General features: G+C 39.8%; 1 protein-coding gene across 7 annotated transcripts; it reads right to left on the bottom strand.

Moving 5' to 3' along the window:
• On the bottom strand, nt 1-23,397 carry LOC108551810 (R3H domain-containing protein 1). 7 transcript variants are annotated; one of them, XM_017906118.1, is made up of 16 exons: nt 7,215-7,381; nt 7,032-7,137; nt 6,456-6,631; nt 5,861-6,141; nt 5,494-5,767; nt 4,991-5,413; nt 4,300-4,906; nt 4,055-4,230; nt 2,882-3,969; nt 2,651-2,804; nt 2,389-2,579; nt 2,140-2,313; nt 1,902-2,064; nt 1,655-1,841; nt 1,355-1,458; nt 1-518 (listed from the first exon to the last, which is right to left on the bottom strand). In XM_017906118.1, the coding sequence occupies exons 3-16, from the start codon at nt 6,469-6,471 to the stop codon at nt 469-471; spliced, it is 3,888 nt and encodes a 1,295-aa protein (XP_017761607.1). In that variant the 5' UTR covers nt 6,472-6,631; nt 7,032-7,137; nt 7,215-7,381; the 3' UTR covers nt 1-468. The 7 variants fall into 7 exon arrangements, with proteins under 7 accessions (XP_017761607.1, XP_017761606.1, XP_017761611.1 ...); XM_017906123.1 differs by lacking the exons at nt 7,032-7,137; nt 7,215-7,381 and adding exons at nt 1,183-1,212; nt 23,300-23,397 and having other exon boundaries at nt 459-518; XM_017906117.1 differs by lacking the exons at nt 7,032-7,137; nt 7,215-7,381 and adding an exon at nt 23,300-23,397.

Raw genomic sequence — 23,397 nt, 5'->3', positions numbered from 1 at the left:
TACGCCAAAAACAACGCACAGATTATCCTTCCTTTGTACACCCAATTTTTCCTCTGCTGTTTTTCTCTTTCTTCTTTGAATATTGTGATAGTTCAGATTTTATTATGTAGTCGGTGTGAACGAATTCAATGTAGCTTCCATTTTTTCTTTTTATCGATATCATCCTCCGCGTTTTATCAAAAGGGATGTATAATGTGTTCGTTTTATCTTAGGGGAGGTTTCCGTTCTTCTTTGTTTCTTCCTCAATTTGTAACATGTGAATTTTATATTCTAGTAGTGTGTGCTTTTTATATTTCTCCTCTCTTAGATATTTAATTAAAAGTATCATTAATATTAATAATAAGAATCGTGTTTGTATAGCGGTAAACCACGAGCTGCTTATGCGGTTCTTTTCAATCAGCCTGTAACGATTTAATTGTCCTTTCTTTATGTTCAATGCTGATCCTCTTCCAAAATTGGCCCAAATACTTAATATTGTACCAGTTGATTTCGACGGGTGATTGTCACCTTCACGGTCCCTGCAAATAAAAAAGTATTTTTGAGAGCAGCGCTAGCTCCTTTTTATGGACCTCGTGACATAATGCCAGTGAATTGTTGTTGTGCAAATCAGGATTGCGTTAAATAAGTGTCTCAGTATATCATATATATCGATAAACAGCTGATCTAAAGCGTACTTTCACGTACAGGGTTTGCACAATGAATTGCAAATGTGTATAGTTGTAACTAAAACCGAAAAGAAAATTACAAACGTAACAATTTCGAATCAAAGATTCACCATGATGTCGTTGTTTCGGTGTATGCTTCGAAAGTAACATAAGAAGTGAAACAATAACAACTTAGATTATTGTGCAGCAAACACAATGTTTGCATAATAGATGACATAAAAGTAAATATTCCTACAGAAACCTGTGCGCGTGAGTGTGTAAGCGTACAGTGCTACAGTTAAATATGCACTGAAAATTTATGCTTCCCATTTCTTATTTTGAAAAAGTCATATATGCAATAATTTTCATTGACTTACATGATAACATGATACCCTAAAATAGGAAGTGTTTTCCAGGCATATTTTTACACGGATAACAAATATCGACAAAGCGAAATCAACGCATGTGAAGAAGCACCTATGTTACAATGTAGATACCGTGTGTTTTTTTTGAAGTATTTTATACTGAAGTTCTGTACCTTATATCATTTTGTCTTCCACAGGTTTCGCTTTTAAGGAGATACAAGAACGTGTCAAAAATTGTGTCACATTTCATTCTTTATAAGCGAAACAAAAGTAGAAAGTAACAGAACTTTCAAGCAACGTACCGAGCAAACATCTAACTAATTAATGAATAATATCAGTTCTTACCTTCTCTGATATCTTTCGGAACGTTAGACGAGAGCGATGGCATGGAAGGAGTTTGATAAAGATTGGGCCGCGCGCCTGTTGGTGGCAACGGTGCTACTTTGGACCTAATGAACAAGTAATATTACCGTTTCCTTTTCCTTTTTAATATGTTGCACTTTCGATACTTCGATAACATCACGAATATAACAATAATTAATATATAGCTTTTTCTTCAGTATACCAAACACTAATATAGGAATATTGATATTTTAATAGACAATTAATTAACTCAACGAGAAAAAATAAAGATTAATAAATCACCTCTGTTTACGAATTTTCTGATTTCTCCCATCAAACGACGTGGGAGTACCAGCGCCTGAAGTGTTAGACGAATAAGAAGGCGGTCGATATGGTCGTGGACAACCTTGAACAACAGGTGGTGATGGTACTGGTGCATACTGCAACCGCGGATTAGCTGGTACTGCAGGATGCATCAATCTCATATCTCCTGTAACAAAGAATGTTCAACTGTAATTTAATAGAAATGATTAAAATGAACGTCTTATACCTTGGACAATATGGACACCCTGATACATTGGCAGTGGGTAACGTGGTTGGGGTTGTGCGTTTCTATCCCCGCTCCCACTTCCGAACAGCTCGTGTGCTGGAGTCGGCGATCTACTTGTTCTCTGAGAGTTACCCGGCGTTGAAGCTCGGACACCAGTAACGACCTGAGACATTAAAAACCTACCTAATTAAACTGTTCTTAACATTTACGTTTAATGTAATTATTACAAGAAACTTACAGGAACGTTTTGCCTAAAAACGAGGTTGGGAACCAAAGCAGGAGCCATGTAGGTCCCAGGAGGCGCAGGTGATGTGCCATTGTGTCCGACTTGATGACCGAAAGTTCCATTAGATACCATCGCTGGTGGTGGATAGCTGCCAGAGTTAACATACATCAACGGCATCCCAGGCATCTGTGAATTAATCAATTATAATACTTCTATATTTAATTAAATACACGCGTCAAAATTAAATAAGATAATAATTACTTGATTAGAAGTTGGAGTATTTGGTGGTGTTGGTACTCTGTACATGACAGGTGGTGGTTGCATTGCTGTTTGACCTGGTGGATAGTATGTAGGGACCATATGAACTGGTGGTTGATACGTGTAATCGCCTGGTGCTGGTGTTACAGCAGGCATCGAATTGTAATGGACTGGATAACTACCCACGTAATTAGCTAAAATAGAAACAAAATTAAAAAGTAGTCATAATACCATAATAGAAAAAAAAAAAAAAAAATCCGCTTACAATTTGATTGGCTCGGAGGAGTCATAGCTTGTGCATTGAAAGAATAATTTGTTGCAAATCGCTGTTGTTGATGCAATTGTTGTCTATCACCTGGACCCTGACTAACCGAAAGTGCTGCACCAGGTGGAGGTACAAAGTACATTGTTTGTTGTGGCTAAAGTAATAAAACAAAACTAATAAATTGACATGAAATTATATTAAAAAATATAGTAAAGTAGTAACATTTCATACCGGTACAGAATTGGGTGGTGGCTGCCAATAATTCTGCGGCATTGTCTGTACATTTTGCACAGTTTGATTTGTAGATGGTTGCGGTTGCGGGTAGGAATGTGGTGGCGTAGAATGATTATCACCAGTTACACGTTGATCGTAAATACTCATACCCATAAAATATCCAGACAATTCAGTTATCTCCGTTGTTTGCGACACTGGCCCTTGCTGTACAGGTACCGCATAATTCGCGTAAACCGAATTCTGATTAAATACATCACCTTGGCCATTGTTTTGCACATTCGTTTGACTTTGACTTGGATGGGGAGCCATCATCACAGTCTGTTGTCCCACAGGGGGTGCATATACACCCTGGTTATACGGTTCTGAGGTAGGTACATAGGTCGTGTATGGATGAGCTGCTGGATTATGATTACAAGTTTGCACTGTCGAAGACGATTTGACTAGAGTTTGTTGCTGCTGCTGCGGTTGCTGTTGTTGTTGCTGTTGTTGTTGTTGTTGCTGTTGTTGTTGTTGTAATGGTCCAGGATTCTGTTGAGGTGGTGGTGTAAACGGCAAACTTGGCGATGTCGCTGAATTTGTTACATGCGTGACTGTCGTTGTATTACCACCACCATTGTGTTTACTAGATTGCAATTTTTTCTTATTTTCAGCTTTTATGTTATTTGTAACTTTGGATGGCTCGGATGTTTCTATCGTTTTGACGGGCGACATGTTATTCCTCTCGTTCTCATGTGGCAATGCAGAAGAAGTATAAAATTTTGGTGGGTTCTCTGGATCGAAGCGATAAATTGAACCATCCGGATTTGTATGTGGCTGATTCGTTTGCGGATTTATAATTATGCTACCTGGCGGTACACTTGATATACTAGTAACGGCCCATATAACCGTTTGATTATTCGATTCTGGAGAAGCGAGATCGTGACTAGATACTTGGGTATGACTGCAGGTCATGGTTGCCACAGGGGATGGCGATGGAGACGGCGATATCGTTGCATCGCTGCGTTGACTCTGTGATTTATAACCGCTACTCGACGGGCTTAGCCGGGAACACATACTAGCACCTGAGTCTGCAACAAATTTAATCTCTAATTTATAGATGTATTTCGGACTGTACAAATACATGTGTGATACTAAATGATTTACAGAAGAATGAACTTGTAAAAAACGAACCTTGTTTCATAAGACGAGCTCCTGCACTACGAGTAGACGTAACACTGTCTCCTCTAGAAAGCATTCCCCTGGTATAACCACCGAAACTAAAGGACTTGGAAACAGATGGTCTCAATACTGAACCACGACAAGATTCTCTTCCATCAAAAGATTCCCCTTTCAAGAGCTTTGTTTGCCTATTATACATAATGTAATTTCTCTGTTACATTAAAAACGTACAATAATAATTTTATTAGAATATTCACCTCATCGTGTGATCCGAAGGATGTAATAAACGATATTTCGCAGAAGCATCGAAGCTCTCTGAAGAGGACCAATATGGCCATGAAGTAACTTCGCTACTTTCTCCGCTGCTATCCTTAAATATCCTTCGCCTGGCACGTTCATACTCCTCCTCCCTTTCCTCGAAACTCTTATTTTGTCGACAATAATCGCCAGACAACCTATCAGGTGATTTGAAATTAAAGTTATCCTCAAATGAGCTAGAATCTCTTTTCAGAATACTCCTTCGCGGTTCTTCAGATAGAATCAAATCATCTCTGATGTGGTCCTTAAAGCGAGTATTTGGAATTCTCATATTTTTTGTTCTAGTAACTATCACACTAGAACCAGATTGATCTACATTATGTTCCATGCCAAAGTAAGCTGCCACGCGATGCACCAACATTCTATTGTAAGAGGTCATATGCGGAAATTTATGACAAACTTTCTGTTTATCTTTTGCAAACCCTATTAGATCTTTCTCGATTTTTAATAGCACCGTTCGATCCTTCTGATTACGATTTATGGTTTTTGCGATGAAATGCTCCAGATCTATTCCAGTACTGTCCGTGTACAAGTCCGTACTGCTATCTGTGAAGGAAATGATTGTCCTCTTTCAAAATTATATTAATATTTGAAAAAATAATTGAGATATTTAAAATATAAAACACGAACCTCGTGAGAGGCAAGGGGATGCGCTATCGAAGCTACCCTGGGAAGAATTCTGATGCCTCAATTTATGCTGAGAACCAGATCTGCTTACGGACAAAGTATTGCCGCACTGAGTCGAACATTGGTTGTTGCAAATATTCAATGTGTTCGGCCTACGTTGCTCCGAATTCTGATGATTGTTTTGCGCGTTTTGAGCCAAGTTGGTGCTCTTCGGTGAATGCTGTAACGCCTGACCAGACTTTGAAGGAGATACAGGCGTTTGAAGCAAGCCAGGTCGATCATTTTGATTGTTCTTCACGCAATTATTGCATTTCTGGATCACGTGTGAGCCTGTCATCTTGACGGAGCGATGATTCTCCGACTTATTACCATTCGTTGGAGAAGTATTATTCTTTGGCGAGAGAACTTGAGAAGGACTAGATTGACCTACGATCAGGATAAATGTCTATCGTCGCTGCAGTTTAAATCCTGTTAAAAGTGATTGTATGTAGGCAAGAATATGTTACCATTTCGTGACGGAGCTCGGCAAGTGGGTGAAGTAGCTGTGTTACGCATTTGCTTCGGAGACTGATTCGGACAAAGATTGCTGTTGAACATTGACTCGTTGTTATTGAGCTTCGTGTTAGTGGAATTAGGAGACAGGCTGCCCACGAATTTCTTTTCACCGTCCACCGATTGAGGACTATGTGGAGACGACGATCCGTTGTGTGGCTCCCTCGGGGGAGACGTCGACTCTCTCATAGCATGGCTCCTGACCAGCAACTTCACTTTCGTATTCGTCTAAAAAGGATTTTACACTCGTTTTAACACCAATACCCTACAATAAAGGCTAAGAACTGGTTTTCAGAATCTTCAGACACTTCAGACACGTACCCTATTACGAAAGTTTTTGTTTTCTGTGTCTGATTTGTCAGGGGGACAAGAGGGCGAGCTACGGTGGAATGAATTCGGTGTAGGAGAAGAGCCGACATTCGGATTGGCATTCCCGTCTATCATATCTGACTCCGAGTTTTTCTGATATGATGTATTGGAGCCACTTATGATGAAGCCTTGCCTGGAGGATGGCAGTGAGGGCATTCCTCCGCGCACCACCACCGTGGGACTCTCAGGTCGACTGTGCGACCTGCTGCCTTTATGCACCACTATACTTGGTACTGGAACAACCAAAACGTAGTTCTGACAACATTTCCTCGACTTTATTTATCAAGAAACTCTTAATAACTGCAGAAAGATGAAACATTTCATTTATTATCAACTGAATCTTGCTCCAAGCTCCTGGTCCAATTAGCGGTGATCTGTAGATTCCTATGTACAAAGTATACTTGTTGAAAGAAAACGGAAGCCGCCAAGTTTCTTGGAAAACTTGTTGGCCACACGCGCGTGCATGGTCGTCTAATAAATCAGAGTTTGGAAGGAAAAGCGAAGAGGAGCAGAGAGATGAAAAACTGTGAGCGTGAATAACACTTACTCTCCAGGCGGGCCATGTGTTAAATGCGTCATGGGGTTACGGTGCAGGACTCTGCAACTGGTGGGTTCAAACAGGTGCAACTGGGTTAGTACGTGAATCTTTCGGGTGGCGTGCAGCTCGTGGGGCTGATACAAGGAGCCAAATCACTGCACGTCCACCTTCCAACATCGTACACTCTGTAACCAAATACAACGCAACGGTCATGATTTTGTAAAAAAAAAAAAAACATAGCAATTTGATTACGATCAGTCTGAAAACAAAACAAAAGGAAAAAATTACTACTTTTATGAACCTATGGATGATTGATTTTCCACTTTTCACGTTAATTGAGTCTTGTTCACAAATTAGCTGTTACACTTCTGTGCATGCAAGCAGCGTCACGCGTGACAAAACTCGTTTATCTGAGTAACAACAAATTTTTGCCAGGACCATCAAATTTTTCACGAATATAGAACTGCATCTCGTTTTGGAAACACTGTAAAACAAAGGTATCATGCGAAAGAACGAAGTTAATTGCAAACGCCATAATGTAAAGGTACTGTGCGGTAAAAGCATTATGTTCTCTGTAGTACATACGATTACTATTAAACGCGTGTACGTTCGCAAATATCGCTCCTCACTGACAACAGATATATTCTTCAATTTCATTCAACCTGTACTTCAATTTATAAATTGTCTTTCTCTATGGTAGAGAGAAAACGATATCAGTAAAATAATGAATCATCGTCAATGTTTGTCATTAGTAAAACTACAACCAACCTCCAGAGGCCAATCTCCATGACGATCAATTGATAAAGAGACAAAGAAATCATTGCGACAAAGTGACTCGAAAACACGGCTACATCTTCGTATGAGACATCCTTTCCCTCTCTCTTCTCTCTTGACTAAAACCGAACTTTATTCACTGCTTTGGATCGATGATAAATCTCACACGATTCACTATCAGCTTATCGATCATCATCGTCGAAATCTATTCTCTGCTATCACTCGAAAACCTTTCACCCTTTTAAGATTCTTAATTTTCCTTCCTTAAGCTTCGCCGTTACACTTGTCTAAAAATTAATAGGAAAGATAAGGATTAACATCAAAGCAAAAAAAACAAAAAAGCTGAAAAACAAAGAGACTATTCAAGTTTCTTAAAGTCCCTGATGCTTGGCCTGATAAGGCTTCAGATAGGTCAGTTACAGAGTTTTACGATAACAAGTACGCGTTCGCGGAAGGATTCGTAAAGATTTTTCGTTGAAATATCCAAAGATACAAACGTAAATTAAATTCAATTCGCGTCACTATGTTTTTTTGTTGTCTCACAATGACAGCTGATGATCAGTCCATGAAACCGACTAATTTTTTCTAGATTAAGTAACAAAGGTTAATGTGGGTTAATGCTCGGCTGGACAATGCGTCCGAGATCGATCGACTTGATCACTTGCGTAACGTGAACAGATCACTGAATGATTCTTTCGAACGTTCAACTTTCATCGTGCTCCTCGTTTGATCCACAGCCTCAACAAATATACCACTGAATACACGAATTCCGAGATCTTTCAGGCATAAAAACCCGATGAAATAATCGGATCACTCGTAAACGACGAACGCAAGATCGCTTAATTTCCGTGCACAGGATCTATCGTAGATCATGTCTCGCGACGACCTTCCACTCGCGATTCCCTCTCGTTTTTTTCGTACCGTAAACCGGACGCACGCGTTGGCCGGGCTCCACGGCGTCTCGAAATCAATCCACTCTTTCTCTGTCGGCCTGTGATTCCTCCTTCACCGCTATCTCGAGCACGAGTCGCAATCAACAACCACCACGTTTCTTTTTTACGGTGATCCATGCTCTACCGCGGACCAAACCGTCAGCTTGATCATTTTCCAGCAGGGGATGCAAACGTGGTAACACGAAGAGGAACGCACCGAGATGGGAGAACTAAGACTGTCACCAAGATCACAAGGGTGGAGAGAGAGAGAGAGAGAGAAGAGAAAGAGAGACACACACACACAAAGGGATACACGTAGAAGAGACCGGGACCAGCCACAATCTATCGTGTGCAACGATACGTCGCCACGAAACCGCTTTGCGCGAGAGACTGAGAGAGAAACGCGTCGTGGTCCCTCGAGTCACGGACTCGACGAGGAGAGCGATATCGAGGGAGGGATGGAAATAAAGAGAGAGGGAGAGATAGAGAGAGACTGAACCAGTCATAGAACGCTAAAGCACAAAAGGGGATGGAAATGATAAAAAGAAAAACGAGAATACAAGAGAAGAATTGAAAAATTCCCGACAAAGATGGGAAAGAAGTATACAGCGAGGATGGAGATCGAAGAGAAACGGTTCTGGAGAGAATATAGATAGAGGGAGAAGGAAAATCCGTATGTCAGGCAAGTGCACGCGTGCGCGTATTTCGAGTGTACCGGGTGTCGGCTGAATCACTGTTGTACGATGATTCTAATTGTACGATCATAACGAGATTCGTGGTTCCTCGGGATTCTTCGTAGAATTTTTAGTGGAAACTCGGTTCATACCCTACAAGCACCTCGGAGTAGCTTAACGTTTTAGAATATCAGAAGAACATGACCATGTTACCGAAGGGATGAAGTAACACGTGTTTAGACAACAGCATCTGTAGCTCTTGGGAGAATCTGAAACGGAAGATTAAATCCTGTATTGCTCGATTCTCATCGATATAGATCTTTAGAAAGAACTTACAAAATCAAGGAAATAAAACTTCCTAGAGTAGTTCCACCTTTTACCTTTCTATGTTCTTTGCATCCATTCGCAAAAAGTCTCTAAAAGGTTTTCGCAGATATATTTTATACAATTTGCAAGTGGTGCCTTTTAAGCCGGAAGAAAGAATACTATACGCGTTAATTTCAATGGATCAATCCACTCTTTCTCTGTCGGCCTGTGATTCCTCCTTCACCGCTATCTCGAGCACGAGTCGCAATCAACAACCACCACGTTTCTTTTTTACGGTGATCCATGCTCTACCGCGGACCAAACCGTCAGCTTGATCATTTTCCAGCAGGGGATGCAAACGTGGTAACACGAAGAGGAACGCACCGAGATGGGAGAACTAAGACTGTCACCAAGATCACAAGGGTGGAGAGAGAGAGAGAGAGAGAAGAGAAAGAGAGACACACACACACAAAGGGATACACGTAGAAGAGACCGGGACCAGCCACAATCTATCGTGTGCAACGATACGTCGCCACGAAACCGCTTTGCGCGAGAGACTGAGAGAGAAACGCGTCGTGGTCCCTCGAGTCACGGACTCGACGAGGAGAGCGATATCGAGGGAGGGATGGAAATAAAGAGAGAGGGAGAGATAGAGAGAGACTGAACCAGTCATAGAACGCTAAAGCACAAAAGGGGATGGAAATGATAAAAAGAAAAACGAGAATACAAGAGAAGAATTGAAAAATTCCCGACAAAGATGGGAAAGAAGTATACAGCGAGGATGGAGATCGAAGAGAAACGGTTCTGGAGAGAATATAGATAGAGGGAGAAGGAAAATCCGTATGTCAGGCAAGTGCACGCGTGCGCGTATTTCGAGTGTACCGGGTGTCGGCTGAATCACTGTTGTACGATGATTCTAATTGTACGATCATAACGAGATTCGTGGTTCCTCGGGATTCTTCGTAGAATTTTTAGTGGAAACTCGGTTCATACCCTACAAGCACCTCGGAGTAGCTTAACGTTTTAGAATATCAGAAGAACATGACCATGTTACCGAAGGGATGAAGTAACACGTGTTTAGACAACAGCATCTGTAGCTCTTGGGAGAATCTGAAACGGAAGATTAAATCCTGTATTGCTCGATTCTCATCGATATAGATCTTTAGAAAGAACTTACAAAATCAAGGAAATAAAACTTCCTAGAGTAGTTCCACCTTTTACCTTTCTATGTTCTTTGCATCCATTCGCAAAAAGTCTCTAAAAGGTTTTCGCAGATATATTTTATACAATTTGCAAGTGGTGCCTTTTAAGCCGGAAGAAAGAATACTATACGCGTTAATTTCAATGGAAATGATCGATGTGCCTACTGTTAACAGTTCCTGGACGTGTGCAGCGATCACATGATCGTAGTACAGTTGAAAGTTACAAATTGCCTGGCAATGCACACGCGAGCTTACTGATAGAACTTGGATAGCCAATTTTCTCGCATAACCCAACTGCTTCCATTTTCCTGTATTTTTCTGCTCGTTCCTTTTAACTCCGATCCACTGAAAAGCTTCCCTCGTTCGAGAAGGATACTTTGAGAGTGCTACGTGTGCCCATGGTACCTTTTTTCTATGAAGATTTCGAGAATGCTCCTTTGATCAAGCTACCGTGCGCTGCTCGATAGGATAAAGTAATTAGAATTGAAGTTGAAAGTACAGACAAATTATAAAAATAGTTTAGATCGACTTGTTATATACTATCCCCGTTTAAGAAATTCCAATAGAGAATTCACCCATGATAAGGTTCAGTTGTTCATCCCGAATCCGCATTTTCAGGTCTACGAGTTCCACTTGCTGATAATTGCAGGTACCATATAGTAGATTAGCTATGAAACTTTTACTACTCCATATTCGGAGGAGCACGTTTTCGTGGGTACTATCATAATTTTCCAGAGTATGTGTCTCCTCGTGTGCATCCATGTACGCGTGCACGTATGACTTGCTGCGAATGGTGTCTATGACCCATATAACACGCCCAAGCGTAACTAGGTCGTGCACCTCTGTATCCCCTGGAATAATACAGGGTGTCCTCCTTTGATGAAAGAACTGGGTCTTCAGCTCCGGTTAAAGCGAAAGAAAAAAGAAAGTAAAGGGAAAAATGATACATTCTTTAATCTCACAGGGTTACGCTGGAACGAAGGTTAAAATATATGTTCGTACTACTTTCAGGCTGTTTGATGGCTTCCAACACGCGACAGCATAGGCTATTCCTCCCGATGACGCATCCTGATTCAGCTCAAAGGACATCGATAGCAGGTTATTCCGTAGAATAACGACAGGGAAGGGCTAAAAAGGCCAGAGGGTGCGTTTAGTTTACCGTTCTCTCGGCATCACGTTGCACAAACAGTTTCCACCGCATCCTCAAAAAGACATGTGTATCATGTACACTGATCGATCTAAAAACGATACGCAGAAACACCAAGAAAGGTTCAATCAGTTCGCACAAATTAACCCTATCACTACCACAAAAAGAAAAAAAAAGAAATAAAAGATCAGTCTAACAAGAGACCATTGGTTGAATATTTAACGAGGTAAAAAGTGCGGACGAAAGTAGGTCGACTATTATCAGTGGAACAGAATTAATCGCGCCTTTACGCGCGAATTATTCGACCAGGACGAATGTTAATTAATCATTTCATTTCGACTATCGTACGTGGGTTCTGCTGCAAAGTGTCCCAGAGCATAGCCTTGGGTCGGAGAAACCCTACGATCTTTGTGGAAGGATGAGAAATTTTTCGCGCGCCCGAGGAACCGCTCGGAAAACCCAATTCCAGGAAGTAACCTAATTCCTGCGGGAGGGATGACCCAGCCACGAGAAGGCAGCCAGAGTACGGTAGGATATTCCGCAGGAGGCGGAATATATGGGGGAGGTTAGAGGCCGCCAGGGGGGTACGTTCAGTTTAGCAATACGTGCCAGTCCGATGCACCCCTTGTCGCCATGGAAACGACCTACTCTCCCTGGACAGACGCATCGGCCACCCTCCGCGTGTTAAACATTCGAATAAGGATATCTGGTTGTTCTTTGAACCTCCCCCTTTTACTTCTCCCTTTTTCTGAAACGAAGCTGATCCTTCCCATGTGGTATGGTGAAACTCTGATTAAATCATCCCATGATTTGCAAGTCGTAGCTTAAAGGGTTGATGATGACAATCAATTATTGTCCTATGTTATCTCTGTCCAAATAACTCCTTTCTGCTTAATCTTCCCAGGTATGTTTCCTATATTATTCCATTCTGTTTAAGATTTATGTATCTAGTTGCTGTACATCTTCAAATAAAAATATGCAAGGTACTTTCGAGTACGACGTTCAACGGCATTCGGGAGAAAGGTATAAAACTTTGAAGAATCTTCGATGCTTCAGCAAAACAAGTTATTTCCTGCAAGATCGAGAGGAGTTTTACGATAGGATCCGTGTAAATGCGCACGTGCCAGATTTTCCACTGTCCCGGAAACCGCCTATTCTGCGCGTGCACTACTGCGACAGCCAGTGATTCATATGGCGGAACTTCGTCAAAATTTGCCACCGCCGTTGGCACCGAGGATTTTTCATCGAATACTAAATCACGAGCCACTCCGGAACTTCGATCGACGCGCGTGCTCCTTCTATAAATATCGATCCCAGCGTCCGACGAGCCGTGCTTCCGGTGTCGTTTCGCATTTCTTGGAAGCTGTTAAAGTGTCATCTAACTTGTTCCGTATGAAAAACGTTTTCAATCTTCAACGGGGAAAATGAAGAACAAAAATCTTCTGTAAAAATTTCCTCGAAAATTTACGAAGGTATTCGCTACTTCCTTCCTCTAACACACACCTCATTCGCAGCTCTTTAATCACCGTGACACTCTGCCAAACTTTTTTGGCACCAAATCCTCGTCAATACGTATCCTCTTTATCAGTGCGTTCCTTCAAAACAAGTACTAATTAGGACCTCCATCATCTGTAAATTAAACAATTTCAGAAACTCTGCACTGGGAATACTTAAAAGGTGATTAAGATCAAACAAGCTACGATAACTTTCGTACCGGTTGTAACAAATTCCAAGTTTCTAGCCAATATTCGGGCGTTCGCGGTAAAAACCAATCTCCAATTCGAGTTTCGGCCAGAATGCCTCGAAGTCAGACACAAAATTATCGATCACCGCTTTCCCGGAATAAAAGGAAGTCCATCGTGGACGACTGTTTCTCACGTGATTTGTATCGAGGAAAAGCGAAAGCAGCTGGTGCCCGCGAACGCGGAATAAATTTGTATCGTTGATACCCTGCCACTGGATATGCTAACGACCAACACACAATCCCAAGACACCGTTCACCGGCTAAAAAGACAATGAAGAGGCTTCTGTTGGCAATGATCCAATCTGTATTATTTTAGTTGTATATCCTACGGCATAAGCCGACACGTCGATCACCTATTACGACATTAGAACGATCGTTGACGTCCGTCGCCCCGTAATTTCGATGACTTTGCACACGTGTTCCTTCGATACGCTTCTTCGTCATTTAAAATAGATCCTTCGCGTATTTGTTTGAGTCGAAGAGTTTGTCTTCTTTACAAACTGGCGTGAAATCGAATGGCAATAACCAGAAATCAAGGGTCATGATCTATACTTCCGGCTCATCGCGAATTCCAAACATCGTTGGAGCTTCTATAAAAGTTCCCAGCGATATAGAGCGTGGTACAGGGATTTCGAATGTTTCATTCAAATCTCGTGGAACAAGTGTGAGATAAAAATGAGATATCACTGGATATCAGACCCAGTTTTCAAAATAATCTGTTCCAATAAAACATTGTCACTTCGACAAAATATCTTCCTATTAATATGGAATACACTTGCCACGTTTAATTCAGGCTGAATAATTATCGATATATTTTTAACATTTTCGAATGGATGCTGATAATCGTAGTTAATTTTTTATAGATTAAAATCACTTGATAAATGTTTTTAAATATTTCATCGCTTTTTCTCTTTCTTCCTTCCTTTTTTATTGGACAAAGTAAAACTAGTCCAGGTTAAGAGGAGAACGGTGAAAAAGCAGGTAAAACGAAGCACGAAGCAAGATGAAATCATGGGGAATCGGTTCACCGGGTAAATTTTATTCAGGTCAACCCGTACAGTGATGGACCCGGGTGCGGAGGGTTGCTGAACTCCGTGACCTATATTCCAGGAAATAGGGCAGAGAATAAACGACGAAGACAGATCGAGCTCATCTGCCACGTAAAGATGCTTTCACACTTTTTCCTCGTCGAGGATAAGGAGGAGGTTGCGGTTTTCCTGTAACTCTCTCCCACTCTGAAGAATCGAGCTGAAGCATGTTCTCTTGAAAGCTCGAGTGCTTGAACGCAGCATACTGAATTATTGATGCTGTTTGGAGCAACCTTGAAGAAAGATGTTGACGTCGGTAAGTAGAAATAGAAAATCTCAGGAATTGTAGAGGGTACTGTTTACACCTCGTAAAAATCGATGTCTGTCAAATTTTTTAAATATTATTTAGTACATTTTAGAAATGAGCTGTGGAGTAAGTGTCGAAAACACGTTGGATACTATGTACAAATTGTATACTTGCTCAAACCTTTTAGGAGAGGAGGAACTCTTACTCTTCGAAAACAGATGTATTCTTTCAACTTTCATCTCACCGGGTTCATAAAATATTGACTTGTTTGCAGAAGCTGTTACACGATACGTACAATACAAGACAATATATATAATATATTCCTAGAAATAAACCTGCAAATAAGAATAAAACTCCGAGCAATTGTGTTATCCAACGTTTCAACTCAAAAGTTTCAACCACGTCTGATTCCTCTTCGTTCAGAGAGGAATTCAAATCTGAAATGTTGATCTCTCTCGTAGAAATACAGACTACAAAAATCCTCCAACGTCTCTAAGTTACCGTTATGATCTTATGTCTAAACTGAACAGAATCGAGTATCTTTTCTGCACCGACAAAAAAAGATGAAAAGGAAGTATTTTCGAGCAAGTCGAGCCAGTCAAGCAAAATGCCGAACGCTAATCACATCGGGGGCGATCACTGGAAACATTTTCCACGAGGAACACGCCAGACGAGCAGACGCTCGCCTCGAGGAAGAGACGACAGAGCATCCAAGCATTCATGAAAGACTCGTGAAAGCACGAGTGGCTTCCGTGCCGGTCGACCGCTATTTATAATGAAAATATTTTCACGACGACGATGATGCCCAAGCACTGGCCACGTATCTATCGACAGATATATATCTCGGCGCGCATTTAGCACCTACGTCCATCGATCTCTTCACACCTTTTTTCCCCTCTTCTCGAGAGCTCAGCCAGTGTCCACCGGATAAGCAATTACCATACGACGTTCGATTTTATTGCGAACCATTTTCTACGCGACAAGTATCAATTTCGAGGGATTATCCTTGAGCTCCGTCGTATCCTTCTCTACGGGAAGATCAACTCGCGATGTTGCTCGAGATATTGTCTGTCTTCCAATTTAGATTTTATCTGGTTTAAGTTGATTACATTCGATAATATTTATAGAACAATTACAAAAAGACAGTGAGGAGGTAAACCAAATTATCTATTTAAAATTGTTCTTCGCCATTTTGATCTGACGAGAAAAGCTTTAATTTATAAAAGCATTTCAAACAGTTGCAAGTGTTCTAAGTGAATTAAAGATTGGGAATAATATAGTATACAGAGACGTGGTCTTTTTCTCCATACTCGTTGTCAAAGAATGGTAAAATCGACAAAGGGAGGACAAGATAGAGAAGCAACACGTGCCTTCAGTCGTCATAGGACATAAATTCATGGATGGAGGAGTGGGAAGAATGCTTTGAAATTGAAAGCAGCTATAGAGAAGCGGTTTCGGCTCATGCCGGATCAATACCGTTCGCATCCGGTTCCTCTCTGTCCACAGTTGCATTTCGCGTTCTTTTAGTACTCTGCTTTGACACAAGTTCGTATAAAAATACCTCCACGATTTTTACCAAAAGAATCACGATAAAAATTGGAGAAAACTTTAAGGAAAAGAATCATTTATGAAAGTAACGTCGTTTAGATTCCTATTCGAATCGTTCTATGTTAAATTCGAATCCATAATCTATGTAACAAGAAATGTGTTCAATGTAAAATTATTACGAAAAGCTAAAAGCTAATTCGATACAGAAGAATGTAAAAACTAGGAATCGGAAGGGACACACAAAGCACCCTGTTGATTCCGTTCAGCGGAGCTTCCTGACAGTGTGGCAAACGTGAACTGTGTTTAACGAAGAGCCGCCAGCAAATCGTATGTTCCCAACGAGAACTGGTCAATTTTGGCCCTGGTCCAGGTCTACGTCAGGACAGTCCCTGACGCCAGCATCAATGAAAGAACGTAAAAGAGGAAGCGAGAGGGAGAGAAACTCGAGCGGTTGACAGGTTATATCTCTCTGTAGGCCTCTGGACCAAAAATAACGCGGGTGTTTTAACGCCGGAGCGATTTTCACCGAGAGAGACTCCTTGGCCATGCGAACGAGATAGTCCTCTCGCGCTACACGATCTACATCACTCGTTCAGGGTTGGCTATAGTTATCCCAACACCCCTGGTTCATGCCTCACGTCGAAGAATTTTCATACCTCCCTCACCTGTTAAACATATTATTCTATCATAATACTATATTTTTCCTATTTCCTCACTATATATCTAACATATATGTATCATAGTCTTCAGCTGATGCAAAACATACCTGTATTCGTGACAATAGATCGTTCGAAGAAGTGATCATTTTATCAACTGCTATACGAGTAACTACTGAGTAAATGGTGTTCTTGCGGTACGTTTATATAGAAAATCGTCAAGACTTTACATTCTGCTGATCGATATTGCATTATTCAGATGTTATAGTGCACTTCGATTGACTGAAAGTTCCCATATTTACGTGGAAGAAAGAAAATGTATCGCGAGTACAATAGACTCTAATAAAAAATCGAACTAATTCCAGATAGAAAAATATAATTTAAAGATATCAACTGAGTAATTTAATGAATGATTCAAATAATCCACAATTATGAGGAACAATTGTACCAATTAAAGTCAACTTCACGAACCGCTTTTCTTGTGCAGGAGTCTTCAACAACAGTATCTAATTACTTGAGAAACTGACCAGTTGAAGTTCTATAGACATGAATCGTTCGCATTGCATTTATTCCTTCGATATTTACAAAAACAACTCCAATTGTCCTATGAAAAATTCAACAGACACGTGCAGCGTACGGTCGTTGTATCTTGCGATCTAAAGGCGGAATACCATATTCACGGATGAGTAAGAGGTTTCTGCAAATTTCCGGTCATTGCCCATGTATTTTCCAATGTTTATGGAACTTCCTTCCTTTTTACATACATATCTCTCATTGGGAAAAAGAAAAGAATATAGAAAGTTGATACAACTGAATCACCGTGATCTATAATTCAAGAATCTTATCTTGATTGTAATTATGTTTACCATTTGCAAATTTTCTACGAACCGTTGTTAATTCTACACAAAGTACAACTCCATCAACTAATAGTCGATCGAAAATTCAGCCTTTCAACTAGTCATACATGATGAGTACTATGACGTAAATTCATTCGAGAAATCCAATACCCTTCGCTGTCTGTCTCTTTTCGAGAACATTTTATTTCGTTTTATGATCATTTTTCCTTTTCTTTCGCTTTCCCATTAACCGTAGTTTAACATTGGTATTTAACGATGAAAAACTGTATCAAATGTCAACCAGTGCTTTTATTCGACGTAATGACCGTTTCAGTCGTTGCTAATCTCATCGAAGAGTAAAAGCTACTGAAATATATTTGTAAATTCTGAAATGGCAGAAGTTCAAACGAAAAAGAAACTTCTACGACAATTCAAAAATTAATCGAACCACCACTCGCGTCGACTATATTTTAGGACCTGAAAATGAATAATGTACATTAAAATGATTTCAGAAAAGTAAGAAAAGAAAATTAGAGAAAAGGCAAACCCGGATAGAAATTAGGGTTTAAAATCACAGCGCACCTCTTAATTGAACTATCAATTTAGCATTTGTGTCCTTGGTTATACCACGACAAGCAATCCCAAGTAGTGAAAATTACTCCTTTTACCAGGGGAGAGATTAATGATGTAACGTGACCCTGTTAGCCTCTACGATGACTCAGAATTCCTACCCGGGGAACGATATTCTTCGAAATAACGACATAGTTCCGAGTCTCGTCCGGCTATGAACGCACGTGCACACCTCACGTGATTCGATAAAACCTGCATATCGACGACTTTCCAGAAACTTTGTTTTCAAGTTACATTGCAGTTGCAACTATTTCAACGAAGAAATAACAATTGTTACGACTTTTGCAAAACTGCTCCCGTTTATGCTGACGAGACTTGTGAATGGATATTACACAGGAAGGTCTTCGTTGCGAGACAACAACGCACGATTCTTGGACATCGAGAGTGTAAAAGGATACCAAACTAACAGCTCATTAGGGAAATGGCTGTTAGGTCCTTAGAGGAGCAATTCCGTTTCTTATAGAACTCTAGCACGCTACCTTCGTCGAGGGTCACTGCAAACACTTTTTTATCTCCCAGAGTCTCCAGGTGTCTCCGGTATAACCTGTTATCTACTATCGAGCCTTTATCAGAGAGCAAGGACTGTTCTAATTTATTGTTCCCTGTGGTAGAGATACCCTTAATCACCATCGATGTAGATTTATCGTTAAAAATGCTCTCTAAAAGAATCTCAGCTTCTTTTGCTTTGTATAACATGCTTTTCGACATTGTACCTAGAAAAAGAAGAAAAAAAAAAAAAGAAGCAAAGAAAATAAATACGCAAAATGATCTAGTATCTACTTAATCTCTACTTTTTTTAGAGCATTCCCCGAATATAGCTTATAAAAAGACGCATCCAGTCTTAAAAAAGACATTAATCGTGAGTCAGATAATTTGAAGAGATTCTAGAAGCTTGAATCGATGTGAGAATCATCGAGATAGGCTGAGTCTGACTGGTGAACTTGACCTTCACCTCTAACACGACTACCTTCGATCGAATTTCCATGCTGGTAGGCTGGGAATTCCCCGAAAGAAGGTTAACAAAACCTTCTTCAGCGGCACGTGTGTGATGCCGCAATAAGATGGAGTGCGAGACTGAGGTTGGCGTGACTGTGGTCGTCCGGTTGATACGTCGAGGAGGAGCAATTCGCGTGCAGGCTGGCCGAAAATCGGCCCTCCTCCATCAACCCTCCCTTCGTCGCTGGTCGTAATTCGTCTTAACTCTAGGCACCGATCGATCCGACTACGATTCGGCCAAATGGTGAAAGCATTCAGCGAATCCCGCGTGAGTCATCTCGTTTGCTCGCTTTCGCGATGACCTTGCTGGATAAAGAGCGTGCACTGCAACGCAAGGACTACTTACTTGGCTGGCAATAAGTGATTTTCATCGACGTTTAATCCTCCGTGCCGATTATGACACGCGAACTAGACTGCTTTCGGTGACCAATGAAACAGTCGACTGGTATCAGATTATGATATATAAAATTCGTCCATTTCATATAATCTATATGTAGGACTATATGACATTTAATATTTTGTAGTTGACTACTGAACATTTAACCCCAACATTTGAATTTTTATTTGTAGTATTTATGCGTCCTTCAGTTTGTTTCTATTTTCGCTGAAAGCTCTTATTTTGTGCTGGCCATGCTGCTTTTTCTGTACATTTTTTATTTTTATTTGATGACCCTGCACTACATTTTTTTTATTGTAGCAGCTTTAGTTTCTTTAGTACTTATTATTAAAACTTGTTTCTTTATATTCTCAAACTATTTTTTATTACTGGAATCTTTTTTAATGTTCCGTTGATTGCCTTTGTAACGTTGAAATTTCTCCCCTTTCAATTAATGGAATTCCTTTTTTTCGTAACTTAAATTCTTCCTTTTTGATAGAAATCCGTATGTGTAAATTCTCTCTAAGAGCCAATTTCACGGTGAAGTATACCTCGAGATGATATATCGCCGAAGGGAAACCCGTGAAGTGATAAACTGTTTTTCCTCACGGACGTAGTTACAACTGGTAGAATACCCCTAAAAAGTTCATAGAATAATCAGTCCACAGAGATATCAAGAACGATTCTGACGAAAGTGATCATCGGTCACTCCTGAAAATTTAACACGAGATAATGGATATTGTTTTTGGAAGAAATTCTTCAGAAACATCTGTAGTTATCAGGTGTCTATGAAAGAACGACTGGAGAAAATGATCAGTACTAGTTGACCATTAGTGTAACCATCAACCATAACCATAGGCCATAATGCGAACATTGTGTCGGCCAAAGGCTGTAGTAGAGTGACCAGCCTCGGACAATGGCTCTCGTAGAAAATCGAAACCTCAGAAACTGGATTCAAACGACCCGTGAAAAATCTGCGACACTCATCTCTTTCCATGATCCTTTATAAGCATTGCTTAACTCGCAAAAGCACCCATCATCGATCAAATTCTCCACGGTTACATTGAACTTGAGTTGATTGATCTTTAATAATGTTTATAAAGACGTATAATGATAACATTTTTAGCAATTTCAAATCCTGATCTAAATACTGTTGCATCCTGAAATATTCAGTAAAAAAATTTAAAGTGTATATATTACTATAGGATTTGTAGCAGTATGAGCGTACACTGTTCTGCCTGACCAGTTTTGGGTATTACTACTTAAACGAGATCAATGCGTAACCAAGTATCGCACTGCTTCGATTGACCTACGTCACTGCGAAATTGTTATTGCTTAGAATGGCAAAAAATGTAACTAATAAGCTTCTAACAAGACATGAACTAGTTAAAAACATTCCCATAGCCTAGCAGGAGGGAACCAAACGAATGGAATAATGAAATTCAAGTTACTAAAGATGAAATACGAAATCAAATATCACATACAGTTACTAAAGATGAAATACGAAATCAAAGATCAAATAATAGGTTTTCAATAACGAAAGAAACGTTTAACAAATTAAAACTATCTGTAGATTAATAAAATAGAAAAAGATAAAAAGGTTGCTCTCACATAGACACTACTCATCGACAATTACTTGTTCTATCAATTTTGATCCTCGATAAAGGAAACTCCGAAAGGAAGATCATTTTCTTCTACGTCGAGTGTTCATCAATAGCCAAGCAAATCGATTAACAGTCAGTCAACCTAAAACTATGATGTATCTGTAATTCTTTAACGCACTGCCATGAGATGTTACACAGTTTGATAAGGTGAAAAATGGAAAACCGTATAAATATCTCGAGGCTGCACGCAAGACGACGGAAAAAAGCCTTGTTCCTCTGGAAATGTTATGTATTACAGGTTTTTCAAAAATAAACCTGCACCACGTGCAGCCTTGATCCTGTGCACGCAACAGTGCATACACATGTGATACGTAAGCGTACCAGCAGCACACGCACGAGTATCACTATCCACAAGATCTCATACCACCGATGCATAATATTATTGGTAGATTTATGGACACAGAAAACCTTTGCTAATTTATTGCAGGATTCGCGATTTGTAATTCGCCATCTCACAGTCCTCTTTCGTGTAATTTGCTCATCATAATCCATCTTGGACTCTGTAAGTATATACTATGAGATTATTATATATATTGGAAAGCCTACTCCTTGCGTTTATTTTATAAAGGATGATCATATTGATAAAATCTTATCTATCAAGAATTGCGAAGTAACAATTTTTAACTGAAAAATTTATGTAAAGCTAAACGATAATTCTGATGTCCCTGGTCAACAATGGCCAATCTTAAGACTCAGGAAAAAGCTTTGAAGAATAGGTAAATTAGGTGTTCTGCTGCATATTGGTATAGTTGAAAAGAAGCCTTTAACAAACAGCACGGCATCTACGATGCCCATGTGTCTATGACTCCCCAATAGACGCTGGAGGTAGGATACCAGGGAACGTGGTACCAAAGAGAAAGAGAGAAACAGCGACAGATGAGGAGGCGGGAGTGAAGTGAAGTCATAAAAGTAGGGCAGTAGTGCGGTAGAGCAATCAATAGAGGCCGGATCATGGTGGGGGATGGGGGGCATTAAGCCACCGTAGAATTTTGGCACCCCAGGAGAGGGGATATTTCGACCTCTAGAAAGGAAAAACCAATTTCAAGCGATTTCATTTTATCTTAACCACATTTAAATTACTTTAGCATCTCTTTCTCTTAATTTCTTTAAAAACAACTATATATATATATATATATATATACACATAAATTCATATTATTTAAAGGTTAGCATGTGTTTTTCATAAACAGAGGTACAATGATAAAAATATGATACCAAATATTAATAAAACAACTTCATTTTGAAAGGAAGGATGTAATAACAAACCACGTGTTAATCTTCCCGCGAAAATGATCGAGTATCGTAAATACACAAATAGACATGTACCTTAATACGGCAATGCCTTATTTATCGATCTTAAATTGAAATATTTGTAAAATTATATTAAATACTGTACTTAATATAAATTGTTAATAAATATTTCCAAAACTCTTTTTTCATTGTATCTAATTCTATATTGAGTCCTACCAATCTCATAATTAAAAAGCTGATGAGACAATACCACAATGCTAACATGTATCATCGAATTAAAAAACAAATAATTGTCGATGTACTAAATCTCGATACACAGCATTTTCGACATCAATCTCTTACTTTTATTGTTTACAAAGGTAAATCATAAGTTAATATTACCAATATTTTATGTATAACATTATCATACATACATATACTTGCATATCTGCGGTGATATGTGCCATTCGTAAAATGATTCACAATATTGTATGTAATGTATAAAGAGGTTATGATGCACGAAAGAGCATCGGAATAAGCAATGTATTCAAAGTACTTTGATAACGAAGCACAACACGAAATTGTCAAACAATAAAATATGTAATTGCATTTTTATTCTTAAATGTATACGAATTGATAGTATAATTCAACGGAGATACCTAGTGGACTCTATAAAATGTTTTTCACTGATTGAAATGTACGAAAATGATCATAAAAAAAATGCTCTACCTTAGATGTCCGTACATCATCAATTGGCACACGACGAATAAATCGGGGTATTAATTAACAAATAAAGTACTCACCTAGTTCTAAATATACGCACGATACAACTCCACCATTTCACCGATTTTTCACCGCACTTGATCGCGTATTGTTGTCCTTTGCTTTTTTTAAACGTGCA

Source organism: Eufriesea mexicana, unplaced genomic scaffold (genome assembly GCF_001483705.2).
Source record: "Eufriesea mexicana isolate 0111107269 unplaced genomic scaffold, ASM148370v2 scaffold5018, whole genome shotgun sequence".
NCBI classification, from domain to species: domain Eukaryota; kingdom Metazoa; phylum Arthropoda; class Insecta; order Hymenoptera; family Apidae; genus Eufriesea; species Eufriesea mexicana.
Note: the sequence above shows the minus strand (reverse complement) of the source record. Positions and strands in the feature narration are given on the sequence as shown.